Below are 20,687 nucleotides of genomic sequence, written 5' to 3' on the forward strand. Positions count from 1 at the left end.
TAAGCATGGTTCTCGCAAGCAGCACACCGAGTGTAGTACTGTTGTACATGCAACATTGCCAGTTTGGATAAAAACAAAAAAAAAACTTCAGTGCTGAGAATGCTTTCTCCACACTGACCCGTGCAAGTGGCACACCAAGGGCAATTTTCACTTGTATATCTGGTTGCTGCTCCTTTCATTCTTTCCAAAATTCATACTTATTATTTGTACATTTTCTACATACCTGTAAAGAGTTTATGGCACAAAAAAAAAAAAAACGCGAAAGAAGCTTGTTAAGAATGAACCAACTAGCCCAACAAGTCGCTCTACATACCAGCTTCGACAGTACTTGCGAATTGAAACAGAACTATTTACGGCTAAATATTACACATACTTTCGTTTCCACCATCTTTACTTTGGGCAATACTGCATAATTTCGACTCCCTGAGATCAGAACCAACATTATCTTTAGAGACCAGATTTATTGCAACATGGCGGGGTTATCTGTGGCACATGTGCATAATAGCCGTTAAAAAAAATTGATGTTGCGGTTGAATCTATGATTACATGTTCTAAATTGGTCGTTTTGAAACACTGTTTGCAGGCTCCATGTGGCCTATAGATGTTTTGCTAGCAGCCCACGGCTTCACTATGGAATGAAATATTTGCAACTTTCCAAATATTACTCGTTATTAATTACTGGCAGATTCCGATTTACTCTGGGACACTGCAGAGGCTGGACTGGTCTCGCGCATTTTTTTTTTCTTTAGGAACATACGGTCATGTCAACTTGTGGCCACATCACTTGGTACAGCTAGGGAAGCCTTCTTCAAGTCTGTGCCAAACAGAGGCACGCACCTGAAGGCTTCCTAGCTACATCGTTCTTTTGCGTGTTCGTGTTGAGTGTTTGTGTTGAAGGAAAGCGAAGGCAGACACACAAGACAGCTGGTAAACAAACCAAAACAAAACTCTATTCATAGTTTCCACCAATGAGCACTGTGAATCTGTATTTAAGAACACTCACAACAGAGGACAAAAAGAAAGACCACGACAGGACGAGTACACCGCACATTTTTAAAAAGACCTACAAGAGACTTGTGAGGAAGATGGAAATATTCTTCCCTGGAAGGCACAACATCAAACTCCACCCAATTCATAGAAGTGTGCTGACTAATACACATTTGGAGAGCATTCCACCTAAGCAGTGTGCAAACAGTAGTAGTAGTAGTAGTAATAGTACAGTAGTAGTGGTGATGAACAGCAGTTGTTAGTAGTCGTGTACAAAACACACACACACCCACGAGAAGAAAAAAAAACGGTACGCTGACGAAGAGCACATGCGCACAGAAGCTACGGGTGACGTTTTACAAAGGCTCTGCTCTCGACAAACAATACCAAACAGGCACGGCACACAGCTTGCGAGATAGGCAAGCGCCACGCATATTCATGGAACTCTCTTTCGTGAAGACTCGAGCCGATTCCGTACAAATGCTGCCACTTTTGACGATAAATGCAGCACACACACAATTACTTTGCAAACTGGCCAGGCAAGATGGCCTACATTACCAGCAAATTGTCAAGCAACAAAGATTGCCACAGCCAGATACAGTTGGTGCTTTGTCCTTCTTTGAATGATAGCAGTTAATTAGTTCAGCAAAAGCCTTACACGAATATACAAACTTAATAGGAAAAGAATGCTGCAAGACACCACCACAGCCTGCTTTTTAAAATCTGAATCAAAATTTCCTACTTGTGTCACATGCAGCTTCATCTCTAAATGCATGAGGCATCATGACAATGTTTTTGCAATGTTTTCAAATAGCAGCAACGTCTTACAACAAACTCAATGCTTCAGGCGAAATTTCCTCTACTGTAAGTGCATTCTCATTGTCCTAGAAAATTTTCCAGACACTGAATTTCAAGTGTAAAATTTTTTTCTTTCTCTTCCCAAATCAGTACGCCTGCTTACACAAGGCTGCTTGAAGTCCCTTCACACTTTCAAACTAAGCATGTCGAAGGCCATCTTATCTTTCTCAGTGTTGTGTGAAGCTTCTGCTGCAATTACATGCAGGTGAAAGCACCAATGGTGGATTTTGTAATCAGTGGAACGCCAGTCTGCTGCAATACGACTGCATAATTGGAGCACATTTCACTAATATCGGCATTCATCTCATAAACACCAGCACTTCCTGTGTTTACAACCTCCTCTTGGCCCAAGATGCCAAAATTGCTGCAGGTTCGTTTACAGGAAGTAGTGAACCAACGACGAGTAGGGGTCGCGCTCGGGAGCTGTCGCTGTCGAAGGTACAGCTTTGCGCAGCCCAAGTAGCTAAACTGGAGCAACTGAGACGAGATTGATGAATTGAATGCAAATCTTGGTGACATTATTTTGAGACAACTATCGACTGTTTCCGGGTAGCCAATGCAGGCATAATATCCTCCACTGCTTTGAGGCAATGTCCATGGTGTTACATTGCCCGCCTGTACTCGGACAATCTTAAGAATCGTGTGAAGGGTAGCAAGATGACTGCAGGAATAATTGAACTGCTTGGAGCTTGCTCGTTTCACAAAAACAAAAAAGTTTATTGCAACCTTCGTAAATAAAGCTGCAAAACTGTCAGATGAAGGCGCTTAAGTGCCGTAGAGAGTGACGGCTTCAGAGCAATACTCCCGTAAACCAAATGCACTATTTCCAACCTGTAAAAAACTACAGCAAGACTTTCTATTCTTCCCGAAAGGCGTGCGCCAGAAGCAATGCCACTTGCTGCTAGTACGCAGTAGCACATTTCGTCACAGCCTCAACTTTGAATGTTTCCTTGCACCATTTCTCGGCTGCAAGTGCCCACTACAGAGACACAGTATGACAAAACATCACGACCTTCATTGACTACATTTTTTTTTTGTCAAACACACACAGATTATCTACAGCGGAAAAAAAGGCATGAACCGAGCGGCACAGTAGAGCGTAACACTACATTTGCCAGTCAATAGTGGCAAGATGACAAACATTACAGAGTGGCAAAACACCAAAGTGAACCTGCTTTCATCACATACATTACTAGTGAAATATGCAAACACTGGTAAAATAGTATAGTAGTAATAGCACTAGTCTGTGTATTGAAGAGTACCATCAAGGAGTGTCACTAAACAAAGAAGAGGGGGGGGGGGGGCAGAAGCTATTGCCTCACCTTAAGTGTAGGAAACTTAAAAGAATACGAAGTGGAGGAGGGAGGCTGGCTGGCCAAAGCAACCAGGCTGGAGAGAATGTGCAAATCGTACTTCTGATAGATATGAGGATGAAAATAACGCTAAATGTCTGAGGGGTTGGGGCGGTGGGGTGCCGACAATGGAAGGCCGAGATTGTCGTACCCGAGGTTTTAGATGGCGGCAGTTGTACATTCTAAGCAATCGGCAGTGGAAACTCCCTTCTGACATAGAAGATGCGTTCCAATAGAACCGCAAATGAATGGAAATCCATCTCTCTATTTGATGCGCTATATCTGGGCATACACCAGGCTACTTGACAATGCAACGTTCTTCCTTCGCCAGCCTACGCACCATTCATGCTCAACAAAATTGTGCCTTGGCAATGACGGTGGACCTTGGTAAGTCCGTAGTTTCCTGAACCTACAGGAAGAGCCGCTTAAAAAACTGTACCAAGCAAGATGTGCAAACCCTAATCTTGTAATGGTGGACAACATATACAGCTATCTTAATTGAAAATCGCTAGGCATTTCTTGTGGCAGATATAGCAAAACTGTCATTACATCTTGTTCACTTGAAGAGGTAGACAAAGACTAAAGGTGATTTACAGCTATTTGTGCTCTCTACAAAATCTCACAATCTTGTCACTTAAAATGTGCCTCCTAATTGCAGTCTTTAAGCCCAGAGGCAACAATGAAATATGCAGTAAACCAAAACACAGCATCGAGTACTATGGTCCATATCAAACGTGAACCATTCAATACCTTCACTTGAACTGCAACACCCACCACAGAAGAGCTTTTAATAAAACAGTTTCCATTGAAATAGATCATCCGTTTACCACAATCACATTTTGGTTGGTTCCCTAGTTGCTTCATACAGACCTCTGCGGCAAGTGGGACATTGCACACAAAAAGAAACGGCTAAAGAGCACCCGTCTTTTCTTATGCCTGTACTGGCTAAATTGAATGTAGATTTCGGCACGACGTATGCCCACTGAACACAGACATGGTGACTTCAGGAACAACTGCACCCACAGCTCTAGCCGAACATCCACACTGAATATTCAGCTGAAAACCTCTGTCTGAACAGCTGAAAAACGCACAGATCAGGGGGGGGGTCTATGTCGGGAAATGTAAGCACTAGCTTTGTTGCAAACTGCTTTGCTACCTTCACATGGACAGAATGGGAAGCTAGATGACTATGTACAGCACAGCCTTTCCCTGCAGCCTGTATAAAACTGCATGCTACAAAATGTTTCGTCATTTTGTTTTAACAATTTGTTAGCACCTTGAAGCTTACGTTTTCTTTCACCTTCGTTCTAATGTGTTATTCAGCACCATTAACTGGACCCAATCTTGCACCTATGTTTCACGAAAAGTGATGTTTAACGTCTAGTCGTCTCTAATCTGCGAAGCGTTGCTCCCGAATCGAAACCTTTACTATCTAACAATTAGGATCTGAACTCTTACCCATGACATTTGCCTAACCGTCTGCTTTTACTAGAACTGCTGCCTCCACAGAGCTTCGCCATAAGATGTTTTATTCAGACCCTAATGCATAACAAGAAGAATAGATATTCGATGAACGCATTCGGTCTATACATCTCAAATTCTTCTATATTATGGACCTAACGAGGTTGTTTCACTAACAGAGAGCATAATTTCATTTTACAGACTGCTGTTTTGCTTCTTTAATTTTTCACTTAGAAAAGATCCAGCCAGTCGCATTTACACAAAAACGGTCAGACCAAAGGTGAATGTAAGACGCACAAGTCTTTACGACTAGTTTCTCATATAATGTTAGGAGTTCCCCCACAAGTCAAAGTCCATAAGCCCCCACAAACTAGGAAGAGGGAAAAAACATTACCCGAGAAACACGAAAAACACAAATAAGTTATATTATAGTACATGGCAGGAAATTGACCCACACATCTGTCCACACCAAGACAACCTTCAAAAAAAAAAAAAAATGGAGGTCCAGAGATCTGGCTGCAATTATGTTGGCGCTGCCAAAGTGTTAGTAAAGTAAAAAAAAATACACCACGAGAAGCACTTGTTCTTTGGCACGTCAATAGCTAAAGAGTGTGTGTGGGGTTAGTGCCAAAACAGAAGGTTAATAAAGGGTGTTGCAAAAGTCACTGACTCACAAAACGGTGCTTATGAACAGCTACATGCATCAACTACACATTGCCACTACAAATACTTCGTGCGCACCGAGGTGCTTCTTGCATACTTTCGCCACCGCCAGCTAATAAGAGACGCAGATTTTTTTTTCTTTTTTTTTTAAATGAAGAAGTTCTTTGACACTCACTGCAGTAATATACATTTTACCGTGTATGTACATTGGTCACATCAAAGGATAAGTGACACTTTGTCAGATTTTTTGCGGACAGAATTTAAAAAAGTGTGCCAAGGTACAGAAGGATCTTGTGCAAGTCGAATGGAATAAGCCCATAACTTTAGCATACCTGCAACAATCACGGAAAAAATGTGCAGATATATGTGCACAAGTCTATTCCCATAGACATATGAGAGTCGAATGGACATAAACCCAGAAAAGTAACGGACATGCAGCAGTTATGGAAAAAATGTGCGGATATATGTCAGCAGTAAACTGAGAAAGAGGAAACACAGACGAGCCACAACAAATGGCAATAAGCAAATAAGGGGAGGGAGAGAGAAATGAAAACTGTCCTGCAGTAAGTCGACAAGGCTGTGATAGTAGTTGTTAACCTCGCTATGTACAATGCTGCTGCATACAATGGTTTGCAAGTGTACAAAAAGTTCCTATGTGTGTGTAGGGGGGGGGGGGGGGGGAGAGGCAACACTTGCACACTACATGTATTACGATGGTATGAAACATTTCATTGAGTGACAGCCCCTTCTTTTTTTCTGTGAATACAGAGCACACACTTTAAAAACAAAAAATAAATCAACCACCTATGTGTGATAGTGTAATGGAGGGGAGGGGCGACAAAAAAAGCCAAGAAAAGTGCAACATACTGAGATCATACTAAAAAAAGGTGTGTTTCATCACCACATGAATGACAATGCTTTGTTAACAACAGTACCAATCACGGCAGTTGTATCAACACCAGCAAACACACTAAATGGAGGACAATCTGGGTAATTAGTGAACACACTAGGACAAGCAATAACGTGAACGTAAGGAAAAAAAACAAGACATGGCATCGATTTGCCGTTTACATGCGCCCAAAAGCTGAACGCACAAACGTGAAAACCGTGCCACAGTAGCTACCCGATGTACCGCATGCAACAAACGCAACAAAATAAGACTGGTGGTGGTGGGCGAGTGAATGAATATGCAAAACACAAAAGAGGACAAAAAAAATGTGGCAATGCAATTTAAAAACCGCACTATGAAACATAAAAAAAAACGTTCAGCAGAACTCCTATTTAATTATTCACAAAAAAAAATGGCTAGTATTCAAATATGAGGTTTCTTACACGCATATGCCAGACGTCTGGAGAGCCACAAAGCTAGTGGAGTCCTGCAAGGCGGACCCTGCCCATTAGCCCAGAAACCTCAGACTCAACGACGTTTTTACTGCTACTACTCTGGCAGATACCTGTACAGTACCTAAAATTTTTTTTTTACACGAGGTGGGGAGCAGCTCAAAGAATGAATTACCCAATTTGTTGGCGTGCACTATTGTGCTTAGGAATAGTCTTGTCGCCAAAAAAAAAAAAAAAATTGATCTCCAGGCATTAAATTTCGAATGTAAGCCAGATTCCACTAATTAAGGTGCCAACTAGTATTCAGCCATATAAGAGACCAAGAAAAAATGCCACGAACTAGCCAAATCAAGAAAAAATGAGGCGGAAGAAAGGAAGACTGGAGAGGATTCTCGGACAGCGGGCAATTAAAGAACACAACTTTTCTGCGGGAGAGAGAGAGAAAGAAATCTGCGTGTTTGTTACCACACACCAGTTCCCTCCCTCTTGTATGTCCTTATGTCTGTTTCTAGCTAGCTATGAGGAGTACAAAATACAATGTACATGGATGAGCGAGCATGAATGGTAATGACGTATGTACATGCTTTGGTCCGAAGAGACGTTTTTTCCCCAGTGTACACGCAGGCCGTTCCTTTCGCGTACGAAATGCACAGTGGGGACAAGAAAGTGAAGAAAGAAGCAATGCATTCAGCCTCCCAGAACGCCAAGATGCAAGAGAGTTTCCAAAGAAGCACAGCACACCCCTGGGCTCTAGTGACCTAAAAAAAAAACTAGCAGAATGCAGCACAGGGCTGGCATCACTACCATGATAAGGATATATATCCGATTTGGCAAACACCGGGTTTCTTCAGGTTCGAACGGCTTCATTTTCTGAATGCTTTAGGAGTGCTAACTACGGATCACACAGCATTACATTAGGCAAGTGCCAAGAGCACAAGGTTTACAGCAATATTAAAAATTGCCGACATACGAGACTATTTAAAAGCAGTGAATGTGAAGGTAGCCACGTGCCAAACAAATCTCGGGGTCGGTTAGCTTACGATGACACTTTGATCACATACTTCAGCAAGTAAGCTGGCCGAGGGAGACGTTGCGAAAGGTACTACCAAATTGGGCCTTTACAGAGGGTGAAAGCGTGCAAAAAGACCCACACACACATAGAAGGGAAACGACAGTCAGTTATCACAGTAAGACATTACAACAGCTTTCTCCCAGACTGTACTTTTTTTTTTATTTAGAGACCCCCATGGCAAGTTTCTCACATCAAACAAATACAAAAATGTGGCATGCAAACACACACATACTCAAGCACACTTAAAAAAACTGTGTGCTCCCCACACATGACCCACAGACAACCATGACTTGCAGACGCTCCATGCTCACACGGGGACACGAAAAAAAAGAGGGGGGGGGGGGGGGGGGCATGCTAATCCCTCTACGATAATGAGGACGTCAAGAAAGCAGGACAATGTCACACAGGAAGGAAAACAAGGTGGGTGAAATGAATATTCGCATTCTCTTTATCTTTACTAAGTCCCCAAGAGAAGAACACCTTGGGTAGGAGGCTTGGAGTGCCGACAAAAGGTGTGTCGTCACGGGTTGACTACACTTGCTTGGGGCAAGCGACACATGGCCAGGCATTGCATTGCGTGAAAATTCGTCCCAAAAACCTCTCGCACTGCGCGATGGTCCCCTGACAAACTTCACCGAGCCGAATACCGGGAGCCAGATGGACTTAACTCCAGCGCCTTTCTTTCCCGATGCCACAAACGCACATCATCTTCACTTACACGAACCAAATTACATAAGGGCCTCCATAAGAAATCCAAGTAGGATGCAGCAGGATTTGCAAAAAGTTGGGAATCCTGCCATCAAGACAACACACTGAACGAAAATGGAGGAAAGGGAAAAGAGAAAAGCGTTCGGTGATAAAAGGCAAGAGTGAAGCTTGAAAAGAAAAGAAAAGCAAATCGCTTTCTTCCTCCATCCCGCAGGTGTCACCGAGAAAAAAGATAGTAAAAGCAACTCCGCATTCCAGCCTTGACTCCGCATTCCAGCCTTGACTCCTACTAAATTGGCTCCTACTGCAGAGCCGTTTTGTACCTTTCCTCAAAGCTGGACATACTCTCGGCCCATCACAAGACAGCTGCAAGCTTCTTTCCGAGCATTTGCGGCCGAGTCGCTCAACAGATAGACAACCCCAAATTAAAGAAAAATGCTCCCGCCGCCTCGACTCGCACCCTTAAAGCCGAGAGGCCTCCCCATCAACACTAATCCCGTGTGCGTGTGTGTGAAAGAGAGACAGTCGACAGCAGCCGATCTCGCACTGGTGCCAAAAGTGTCGGGCAGCAGCCGAGTTGGCTCAGCAGTGATGCTGCTGCCACTGGGGGGCCCGAGGAGGGAGCAGAGCCGCCACTGTTGACGGGCAGTGATGGTGGCAACAGTGATCGCAGCAGTGGTGAACGACGCGCCGGTGAAGTTGCGGCGGCTGCTGCGGCCTTTGGGCCCCCAATGCTGGCAACAGCAAGGGTCACGGGTGGTGCAGGGGAGGACGCCCGTGTCACTCCCACTGGTGGGGCGACGGAGGCAGCTCAGAAGGGTGTGCCACCGTCGAACTGCGCCAGCAAAGACACCGGCTGTCAGGCTTGTGACAGTCACTAGAGACCGAAGCAAGCTGCCACGCAGACAACACAACACTCCACCTGTAGTGCTCACTCTGCAGCAGATTTCATGCACTGTCCTTATCGTTATAGCCCTAGTTTACCCATCCAAAGACGAAAGAAGGCCTCTCTTCGTGGTATTACGTATAGTGCCGCATCAACCAGTTTTTTACGATTCAAGCGTGTGTTAATTGCACCAGGGAGGAGGAGGAATGAAAGAAATTAAAGGCAGGTAGGTCAACCAGTCGCACGTCCAGTTTGCTACCCTGCACTGGGGGAAAGGGTGGGAGATTAAAAGAGAAAAAAGAGAGGAGAAGTGAAGGGCAACGTGTGGGTACATGTGACCTTGTCCATTGCACGCTTATAAGCGGTCACATAGTCCGGTCGTCTTCAGAAAACCTAGCGATGCTTGCATCGCTTTGCTGGCCTGCGACGCGTAGGGCCATGAACCAAGGATCTTCTTTTCGGAAAAAGGTCTACTATCTAGTTTCTGTAACGTTTTGCGTAGGAAGTTGCGTTCGCTTGCAAAATGCTCACATGAACACAGTAAATGTTCTATTGTCTCGTCAGTATCGCACGGTTCACATCTGGAGCTATCCGCCATTCCTATGCGAAAAAAAGGAGTACACCTTCGTGAAAGCTACACCTAACCACAGGTGGCACAATAAAGTTGCATCCCTGTGGGAGAGGTCCGATGAAACTTGGATCTTTTTTCGATGGATACAATTAATGTAGGTGGTTCTCGACAAGGGTATTGGGGTTGTCTGGGTGTCCGCGTGGGCGGAGCAGGCAGCATCATCAGCAAGGTCGTTACCGACAATGCCACAATGTCCCGGTAACCACTGGAACACCACATCATGTCCTTTCGATAAAACTTCGTGAAGCACTTCTCTTACTTCATTTACTAGTTGTTAATGCACCCTTTGTCACAAAACTGATTGCAAGCTCTGAAGGGATGCCTTAGAGTCGCAGAACACAGCCAGTTTTAGAGGCCGAGCTTCTGCGATATGAAGTATAGCAGCACGTAAGGCGGCAAACTCCGGTGCTGTGGATGTCCTATGAGACAGTTTGAACATTATAGTGACTTGGTACATCGGGATGACAGCAGCACCTGTGGAGCTGTCAGCCAGGACCCAACCTTTGTTAACCATTCAGTCACTGACGTGGATGTTAGTACCAGTGACAACCTATCAGCGAATGAGACAACCTATCAGCAGGAGAAGCACACAGTACAGTATAACCTCGGTTACAACAGATCTTTTTACAACAGACATTTGGACACTACATACTAATTGGTGGCGTTATACTGATCTTCCTATTTGTTCCACTGATTGAGCTTGTTTACAATAGATTCTGGTACAACGGACATTCATTCGGATATAAGTGACTAAAATGTGAGGCCAGCAAGGTGGTCAGGACTCCCTCACAGCGAACTTTTCTACCACACACATCATAAATTGTATGACCTCGGACTTCAAACATCTTTCGGCATACTTTCGGGACAAGAATAGCGCCACGGATATCGACGTACCCATTTAAGAACGAAAGTTCACTGATCTCCAGTCTGTTGACTATTAGTTATGCCCAGCTAACCGTGACAAAAAATCGGTGCGCAGCGTTCTTGGTTTTGTGTGTTGGGGGCTGATGCGTGCTGCTGGCCGCTGCCACCACTGTTCTGAGCGGTCGGTGCGTGGCGAGCTTGGCCCGGGTGTCATACCAATGCACGAGATGTCTATTAGCGGTTCTAAAGAGCCAGCAGCCGACGTGATTCGTTGCTTGTGACGAAGTACAATACGGCTTCTTCGTTTTCGCATACCGGCAAGCACCACTGTCTTGCCCTTTAGGTTCGGGGCGAAGTTGGGCCTAGTTATGACTTCAAGCAGATGGCACAGTTGTGATGTGCATGGCCGTGGTACCCGATTTTTCAAAGTGCAACATGCTCGATCGCGAATTCAGACTAGTCCCACGGTTGTCTTCGTCACAAGGTGCGAAGCGCTCATAAGCGAGTGAACGCTATGACAGTCAGTTCGAAATGCGCGTGTGCAATGTTTGCAACGAGTGCGACATGCGATCATAATCTGATGACTGAACTTCTGCTTGTGGCAGCCTTAAGTAAGGCGTCATTGTATCCTGAATTATCATTGACCCGTGAACACAGAACGAGTGCAAGAACGTCACTAATTAGCGCCTTTTTAGACAGCTGCGATGCGCAAGAAGGAGACGACGCTATCCTGGAGGCCTATCTCGGGATGAGCATCGGAACAATGGCGAGGTGTACTGGATCAACATGGCAGAAGCAGCCAATCGAAGGCCTCAAAATTAATTTCAAACATCTGCTTTTTGAATAGTGAATGCTCTTTACGAAGTATTTTTATGACGAGCCCAGAATGGTCGAAGGCAGTTGTGCTATGCGAAGCTATATATTTTCTTTAATAGCAGCTTTTTTTCGGGGAGTGGGGGGGCAGGGGGGCTGGGGGACTTTTACAATGATTTTCACCCTATTGGCAGGCGTTTGAAGAAAAGTTGGTTGTGGCAACACTTACTCCTTTTACATACTCCTTTTACAACAGACCGAAATCCTCATCACTATGGAGGTCTGTCGTAGTGAGGTTATGCTGCAATTACCTTCAGCAAAAGTAGGAGCACAACATGCGCGACACTTGATCAAGCATGACAGTGCAAGAGCAACATTGTGTGCGGTTGCACACAATGACCCGTAAGAGATTTCTCCGCATTGTGTGCAAACTGTGCAGGCAACGATGCCAGCAGCCTGTTCAGTGGCATCTCTAATAGCAGCACTTCTCACCTAGCAAAGCTCTTGAAAGCAGTAGAAAGAGGGTTGATGCAGAGTGGAACCCGGTTTGACGTGGCACACTTTTCCAGAATGAACTTGTGCAGTTTTTCTGCGTGAAGAGTGAAAAAACAACTGTGACTTGTCTGCTTCGATCATTCACAATATATGCACCACCTTACCACACGTAGCATGCACAAAACCATCAGCCTATCGAACCTAAAAGCTGGATGCGTGAATTCGGGATCACTACCTTGTTGGAGCATTTGTGAGCAACGCAGTCAATATGTCTTGTTCTGAAAGCGGTGAAGTATTTTTTCTGGGAGATATGTTAGACAACCACAAGAACCTAACAGAAAATCCGGCCAGAAGAAGCATAGAGGATGATAATTAGTCTTTAACAGTAGTGTACCAATTGAAATGACTAGTGTAGATGAAAATTTGCCCTTTTTGTTGGTGGCATCTGAACTTGCAACCATCGAATTGCAAGTCAGATGCTCTACCAATTGAGCTACGGTGGAAGGCACTTGGACCTTCAATACTGACATGTCTGCTTCTAAATACAGCTCTACATAGCATCACTGAATAACTAATGGCAAAGGTAGCTTATCACAATTTAAAAATTTTGACATAAGTGACTGTTGTTTCAACGTTCACTGCTTATCAAACCTCTTTATTCTCAGTTAATGTACAACTATAGTCCGTTCAGGATAACCAACCGTTCTTGGAACACAATGCTTGCTTTCCTCAGAGTTGTTACGATAAGAACTGTAACCACAACACACTCACCTTTTACTTGGTGCACAGACAGAAGTTCCGACTCAAAGGAGTCGTCGAAGGCGTGTGGTGCAACCGGCTCAAAGTCAGCCACATAGCAGCGACCTGCCGGTGTGCTCTGGCAGCAGCGGCACATGCACGAGTGGTATCGCAGCCGCCCTTCCTCCAGGTAGGGGTGTGATAGGGCATCCGCACAACTGATGCGCTTGTCCTGCGTCAGTGTGGTTAGCGCACAGCTGTAGCTTTACCATAAATGTTTTGTCACAGGGTGTAGCGACCAGTAGAGCAGAATTTCAAGACTGAGCGGGAATAACCACTTCAATGTGGTTATTCCCACTTCAGCGAGAATAACCACTTTTTGTTTTTTGTTTGTTTGTTGTGGGAACCGGGTGCGCGTTACAATTGAGGGCGCGGTAGAATCGAGTAAATACGGTAAGCGTCTGTCTGCAGCTACAAAAGAAAAGTGAGCAACTAAGGACACTGCAAGAAAATATGGCGGTATACGGAATGCCCCATTGCTGAGAGATGTACGTGCATTAGGTTTGGTGGTGCCATTCTGCAGCCCAGCATTAAACTCATGGTTTGGACACGGCATCGCAAGCTCTTTGTACCAGTGTTATCACTAGAGAACGAATTATAGGCAAATGCTTATTTTGTTTATGGCATTCTCGCCACTTTGAAATATGAGCATGAATTAGAAGTTAAGAAGAGCTTTTATAGTGTTTTTATAGCGCCTATTCATCGCAAGCTCTTTGTACCAGTGTTATCACTAGAGAACGAATTATAGGCAAATGCTTATTTTGTTTATGGCATTCTCGCCACTTTGAAATATGAGCATGAATTAGAAGTTAAGAAGAGCTTTTATAGTGTTTTTATAGCGCCTATTCTTGACATTTGTGGCCGAATGCCTTTCAGTGCCTATAAATGCCTATTTTCAATATCGGTGGCTATATTAACACTATTTAACCTCAAATTTTGCTTTCGAGTACAGTTAGAGACCGGTATTCAAGTCACCAGTCAAGATTGAGCTTTCAAAACTCTATGGGGTGCAACCGATACTCCATCTCATAAGTTCCTTTCAGCATTGCCAAGTCTACAAAGCCTCTTAGCCTCTACACATGTATTCATCCGCGTTGCATCGTGCGCCCGGCATTTCCCTGACATCTGCTCACAAGCGTAGAGAACAGCAGGTGCTTCCGTGCAGCTGCAGGACGATGGAGAACGAATGCAAAATCATGGAGTGTCATCTGGGGAAAGTAGAGTGTAGGTAAATAAAAGATGTCCACGCGGTTCTTAAATAAGTGTTTTGGTTGTCATTCACTTCTTAAACGGCACTTCAATGGCTCATATAGGAAATTTCACTTAGCGCCTGGAATTATTTGCATGTCTAATGAAAAGCTTTGCACAGCTATAATTTCTAATTGGCTCATTACAAGGCACGAAAGCATGATGGGAGGGGACGAGCTTGAAACCTCTGCCACTCGCCCCGGTGTAACCTTCGCAAGCCAACTTTCTTCCCTGCTTTCTTCGTTATTGGAGCCGGAACATCACACAATGCAGACGAATCAACATGTCATGCCCCCGCAAGGTTACATATGCGTGACATTCTCTGTATTGTACTGCTTGTTTCTGTGGAATGGATCCCTCCATGCGGGCACATTTGAAGAGGCTGGCATGGATCGTGTATTCTTACCACAATACACAGCGTCGCATTGCTGGAACTGTTCTAAGGAATGATGCACCAAAAACACGCCAAGTATTGTGAATGCTGGCGCCAGCATGATGCGAGAACGGTGAAAACACTAACCAAAATGAAATGGAAGCAGCTTAGTCTCGCATCTCGCTCGATATGAAGCTAAAAAAAAAATCACATGCACAGATTCCGTTTGTATGTTTTAATGATTCTGTAAACCGTCATACTTCTTTTTAGGCAACAGATAGCTCATATTGCATGCACACGTTGCCTCGAATAATTCTCGCAGTGTCACATACTACTTTGACATACGCAGGACCATTCCTTGTTATATACAGTGGGACTCCCGCCCGTGAGAGAAAGGTCAAGCAGCATTCAATCTGACATTTCACCTCTTTTGGGGCGCGTAGCATTGCAAATCTTGGCAGATGAGATCGTGAACGCACAGTGCATGCATTCCTATTGCCCAAATTATGAAACCTGGTGGAAGGTTCTTTAAAACGTGTTCCCAAAGAGAATAGAAAGTGACCCTATGTGGTTAGACCAAGGTAATACGAGGCAAAAAGACTCATCTAGCCTATTAGCGCTCGGGCTATTTGCTCCAGTGTTGCCCTTCTGAGCCATGCCGAAAAGAAAGAAATGCAGAAGCGTGTGTATTCGACAATAGACACTTAACTCACCATCATGTACTAGAAAAAAAGAGACCATATTCTGCAAACCCTGAGAAGAAAAATGAATGGCTATGCTAAAACATTAGAGCCTTTGTACTATCATAAACTAAAACATTCCTGTTTGCTTTCTTGCCGTAGACACAGATCCCACACATATTTTTTTCGAAAACAAGAATTTTGTCTAAGTTTTTTTGTGCCTATGTTATCGATTTTAGGGGCTTAAAACAGTGTTCTGCCCGCCTACTTTTGGCGCCTAAAGTCCGGTTTTATAGTGCCTATAAATCCGGCTTCTAGTTATCACCATCCACACTGCCGTTAGCTTGTATGCCATGAAGAGCAACACATGTGAGAACAAGACGACATTCTGCCTACCTTAGCAGGACATCTTAATGCACAGTTTTGGCTATATGATACACCTGTTTTTTATGGTAGAAAGGTTAGGTCAGGCTACTTTTCATACTTTTTCTAGAAACTTGCTGTGTAACCTCGAATATTTGATTATAGGACATTATGTGCCAAAAACTTGATCCTATTATGAGGCATGCCGCAGCAGCCCTTATTGTACACAGGGTTCTTCAGTGCATTCCCACAGTAATGTGGCTGCCATGGCCAAGATCAAACCTTTGACTGACCAGCACAATAACATAGCTATTCTGCTGCCATAGTGGATCATCTTACACTTGTGTACGTTCCATCCCTATGTGCTTACTCATTCAATACATCAGCCATAGAGAGAGAAATGTGCACATACAGGGTTGAAGACAAGCATCTGGCAGAGCAGGTGGACTGCCTCGTGCGTTGCCTGTGGTGACAGGGTGTACAGGGCCGCCAGGGAGGGCGGCTTGGTGGGACGTCGTAGAAGGTGGGCACGGGCACCCTCACAACCGTGCTTCATGTCCTCCAGAAGGGGAGTGCCAAGCAGCTCTGTTATCAGTTCCAGCTGCACACAAACACGTGGCAACACTGTCAGCCACTGATGAGCACCACCGTAGGGGCATTACAGGCACTCTAATACAGTGAGCCACCGACAGGGACCGCTATAAGGGTCTTGGGGGAAACAGAGGCAGACAGTCAGTAGAGGCATGAAGAAACATGTGCTCCAGGGTGTCCTCTAATACATCGCTTTACGAAGAGAACAGCCTGAATGCTGCTAACAATGAGAAAACCTGATACCTTTACATGCCCTACTTATTCTAAAAAGTGCTCCATTGGGAGAAATTTGCTCAAGTGTGGCACTCACATCCATGAAAAGTTTTGATTCAGTGCAGGCAGTGTAACAAAATAGAACTTATTAGCCATGAGCCCTTCGAATGGTGGAAGGTTTGTGAGAACCCAACCACCATTTTTTTTCACAGCCGTACGACCTCTCAGTGCGAGGCGAAACACTGCGATGCTTGATGTTGACTTAATGTTTGCATTTAGTGTCTTGAAAAGGTGGCTTGAAAAGTGAAAAAAGCTGCAAAATCCTGTTGACAACAGGCTTAAGAGGAGAACAGGATAAAATCGCCTTGCCCGGAATCGCAGTCGTTTGTCTTGACGGGAGAATTGCAATCACTTATCATGTACTGCAGCAGCGAAGGCTAGCGAGACGGCGAGCACGCTATGGTGCTCACCTGCTGGATGGGAGTCTGCGCCTGGAACAAGATGCGCCGTCCCAGCAGCTCAGCAAAGATGCAACCCACAGACCAGATGTCAACGGCCGGACCATAGTGACGGGCTCCCATGAGGAGCTCCGGGGCCCTGTAGTACTGAGTCACCACTTCTTGCGTCATGTGCCGCTGTTCATCCCGCTCCTCCAGACGAGCCAGCCCGAAATCGCAGATCTACACAATGAGGAAAGGTTTACGGCAGGAAAATCAGAGCCAGAAACTTCAACTTATGGTGGTCTCACTACTACGCTTAATTTTAAGTCAGAACAAGAAGTACCACTCGTTTATACCTAAGTAACAAGCTAGACGACGAGATACCAATAGATAGAAGTTTCCAAAGTGACTGAGAAACAAAGAAAAAGCTTACACTCTAGCAAAACAAAGTGATTCTTTTTTTAACACACAAGTTAACATCAAGCCCAGCTGGAGTGCAAGTTAATTGCTTTTGTACCAATGCACCTCTGAGGTTACTCTGACCACTACCCTTTTTTCTAACAAAATGCACTGTGGTTTAAAAACAATTTAGCACGAAAAGCAATTTCAAAGCAAACCAGCTGATCACAATGATGATTTTAATTTGTTCACTATATGTAGTTGCATGGCATGGTCTTGTAGTCCTAGAAACCTGCCTGCTTGTGCTCGATTGTCACTCCTACCACAATTACTATTTGAATGATTGTGCACGGAGTGATAGTGTCCAGCATGCCTTAATTTAAAGAGCCAGAAAACAACAATGTCATGTGAAATTTCCGTTGAAGAAATGGCAGTAAACTTGTACCATGTGAACGAGCTGCCACAAAAATTTTGCAAATAAGTGCTGTAATAAGCAAGCTACAGGGCATAGAACGCCTCGCTTTGGCTGGTATCAGTTTCTTGCCAGGCTTTTCCTTTCTTCTCAGCAGCCAAGAAGAAAAGGCGTAGCCCTATCTCGTGCCCATTTCGGCAATCAAACACAATGTCAGCAATTACATCAATGGTGCATGACCAACGACCAAGCAAGGGTGTCATGGTGCGAGGTACTGACCAGGTATGCGCCCTTCCCCTAGCGGTAAAAACACAGGAGGCTTTTGTTCCGGCAATAACATTTTTCTCAGTGCTCTACCAAAACGGCAGAGCGCAGCACAGGAAAATGAAAATGCGGAGTGCGCTGCCAAAATGGCCAGACCTGCAAAACCGCAGGGCCAAGACGCCGTTTTGAAGTGTAAAGAACAATTGAAGTCAGTGCTTTGTAATGTTGCCCATGGGCAAGATTATGTCGCTTTGAGCACGAGGAGGGTTGGTCAGGAGCTGGAGAGAGGCGTGGTAATTGTTTTTCGAAATGCTGTGCGGCAATATTTGCGAAATGTGATTGTCAACGCCCTCTGCACAGATAAGCAAGCTTGTCTAGAAAGTGCTCAAAAAATAGGTTGAAGCCTCTTTACTGGGCCTTCAACTAAAGTGGGAAAAAAAGTTTCACAACACGACAAGCTCACCTTAAGAACACAATTGCTGTTAACCAGGAGGTTGCCAGGTTTGATGTCCCGGTGAAGAATCCTTGAGGAGTGTAAATACTTGAGGCCTGCAGAATTAAGGTATTAATAAGTCTGTGCCACAAAGCATACACGTGTGGAGAATACGAATGGAAGTTGCTGACTCACCTCTCAGTATCTGGTAAAGAAATACTTTCAAGTGATCCGAAGTGAGTGGCTGTGGAGAAACTATGATTTTGTGCAGATCACTTTGCATCAGTTCTGTTGTGACATATCTGTGCAGCTGTGGTCAAGGAAGATCTTATGGGCAGCAAAATAATGCAGCTGAGCAATCGGAAAACTAATGAAAAGGATGATAAACACATGTTCTACCAGTGTTCTTGCTGTAGTTCAGGACATACATGGCCATCTTGACTTGTTCAACATTCAATCACTTCAACGCCTCCCACAAATGCGAGAAGGAAGCATATAAGGATTCAATTGATTGTTGGCGAACATTTGCAATGCACATTTGAACAAAGCAAGTACTGAAATGCGCTGATCCTCCGTGAACTCAAAGACAATACAACACCACTCACTAATGGTTGTTACACAGTTAACAGAATCCCACAACCAAGACCAATGGAAATAAGGATACATTTCTTGAAAGAAATCTAAGTGTGGAGGCTGTAGGATATCCAGTGCTGACAAGACCTGCAAGGTGAAAAAATATTCTTATAAGCAAAAAGAACATTGACTCAGTCTAGCTGGCTCGAAGCAATGCACACCATGCTTTCAGAAAATACCTTATCCGGCAATACATGCAGTCCCACATGTACACAGAACCTTGCAATCAGGGCGACTATTCTAAAGCAAGCGTACAAATTTATAGCACTAGGTACCTAACCACTATGACTGCTCACTGCGACCCAATGTGTACTATAGTATTGACATTCGGTAGTGTCACATTTGCATAAAGGCTCTAGGTCTTAAAGGTGCACACTTGAAACCTTTACACTCATATCTATGCAGCTTTGCAATGAGTGCAATTCTGCCGAAATCAGTGTCCATGCAACTTGTGGCCTATTCACATTTTTGCGGGACTTGCACAGTTCCCAGTAGCACCAATTGTTGACGCAATGCTGCTGCAGTGTTTTGAATGTTGTCTTAATTTTATGGCAACAATATGTGCTATGAGGCTTTGGAATTGCCATGCTCACACTAGTGTTCAAACACTACAAAAAAGATAGAAAGCTAGAGCCCAACGCGCACACTTTTTGCTAAAGGGGGCGATGAGTGTTCCACACCTAGCACCTGCGCTACAAGCGATGCTGGCTAACGTTTCCAGGGATATGTACAGAAGTGAAAAAAAAAAAAAAAGTGTACAAGGAAGTGCATACGGCCATAGCTCATTGATAGGGCATCAATGATTGTCGTTTCAGATCCCACCAACAAAAAGGACTATTTTTCTTGCACTTCATTTCAATTCAGGTTGAATTCTCAAATTGTCTGTTTGATTGTACAACATATAAACATGCCCCCAGGAAAAAAGCTCCCCTTCTTTTGTTGATGATTGATTGATATGTAGGGTTTAACGTCCCAAAACCACCATCTGATTATGAGAGACGCCATAGTGGAGGGCTCCCGAAATTTCGACCACACCCATATCCCCTTTTTTTGTTCATTCTCTGCCAGGAATCACTTATTCTGCACTTACATTTTCGTGCTTGAAGAAGCAGAGCATCTTGATCTCTCGATAGACTCTTTTGCTGGAGACCAGGTTCTGGAAAACGTTGGGCATCTTTTTGAGGGCCACTCGCTTGCCATCTCGTGGGTCTGTGACCGACCTGCACAATAAGAATGAAGAGGCGTGCAGGGTCAGTGCTCATATTCAAGCCATCACTTTTATAAACATAGTAACAACCATAGCGTTAAGTGCATTTATTGCAAATGAGTTGCTCCACTACACCGCCCGGCGACATCGCAGCAGACAAGTGCATAACCAGTTTCTTGCTAGAAAATTACGCGCCACAAACCAGCCATGCATAGACAGAAAAGGGGCAATGCTTTCCTATTGTACTCATCAGATTGAAAGGCACTTAAAAAGAAAGGAACAAGACGGCAAGACAACTTCCAAGGATCACATTGTTAATTTTTTAAAATGCCGATAATGATGACTAGTTTCTCAACAGCATTACGCAATTCTTATAGAAAAGCGTGGCACGTGCTGTCAGCAGCGTAAGGGGTCCATCGGAAGTTTCCAACAGGAAGTCCCCTGGCACAGTGTAGTGTGACCCACATTTTTCACAGGCCAGCTTGCCTGTTAGCAGTGCAGG

The 20,687-nt window shown here is 44.4% G+C and overlaps 1 protein-coding gene across 1 annotated transcript in view; it reads right to left on the reverse strand.

The window, feature by feature from the left end:
- Window positions 1–9,088: 9,088 nt before the first annotated feature.
- Window positions 9,089–20,687, reverse strand: part of nmo (serine/threonine-protein kinase nemo) — a 94,393-nt gene continuing 82,794 nt past the window's right edge. Inside the window, exons 2-10 of the mRNA XM_037424096.2 lie at window positions 20,069–20,198; window positions 19,010–19,065; window positions 18,541–18,647; window positions 18,376–18,461; window positions 16,868–17,077; window positions 16,006–16,194; window positions 12,903–13,101; window positions 12,129–12,225; window positions 9,089–9,277 (exon numbers count right to left, since the gene is read on the reverse strand). Of these exons, the coding sequence (XP_037279993.1) occupies window positions 9,223–9,277; window positions 12,129–12,225; window positions 12,903–13,101; window positions 16,006–16,194; window positions 16,868–17,077; window positions 18,376–18,461; window positions 18,541–18,647; window positions 19,010–19,065; window positions 20,069–20,198 (1,129 nt within the window). The 3' untranslated portion in view covers window positions 9,089–9,222. The remainder of the gene's footprint in view (window positions 9,278–12,128; window positions 12,226–12,902; window positions 13,102–16,005; window positions 16,195–16,867; window positions 17,078–18,375; window positions 18,462–18,540; window positions 18,648–19,009; window positions 19,066–20,068; window positions 20,199–20,687) is intronic.

The sequence above is a fragment of the Rhipicephalus microplus genome, chromosome 3, assembly GCF_043290135.1.
Source record: "Rhipicephalus microplus isolate Deutch F79 chromosome 3, USDA_Rmic, whole genome shotgun sequence".
Classification (NCBI taxonomy): domain Eukaryota; kingdom Metazoa; phylum Arthropoda; class Arachnida; order Ixodida; family Ixodidae; genus Rhipicephalus; species Rhipicephalus microplus.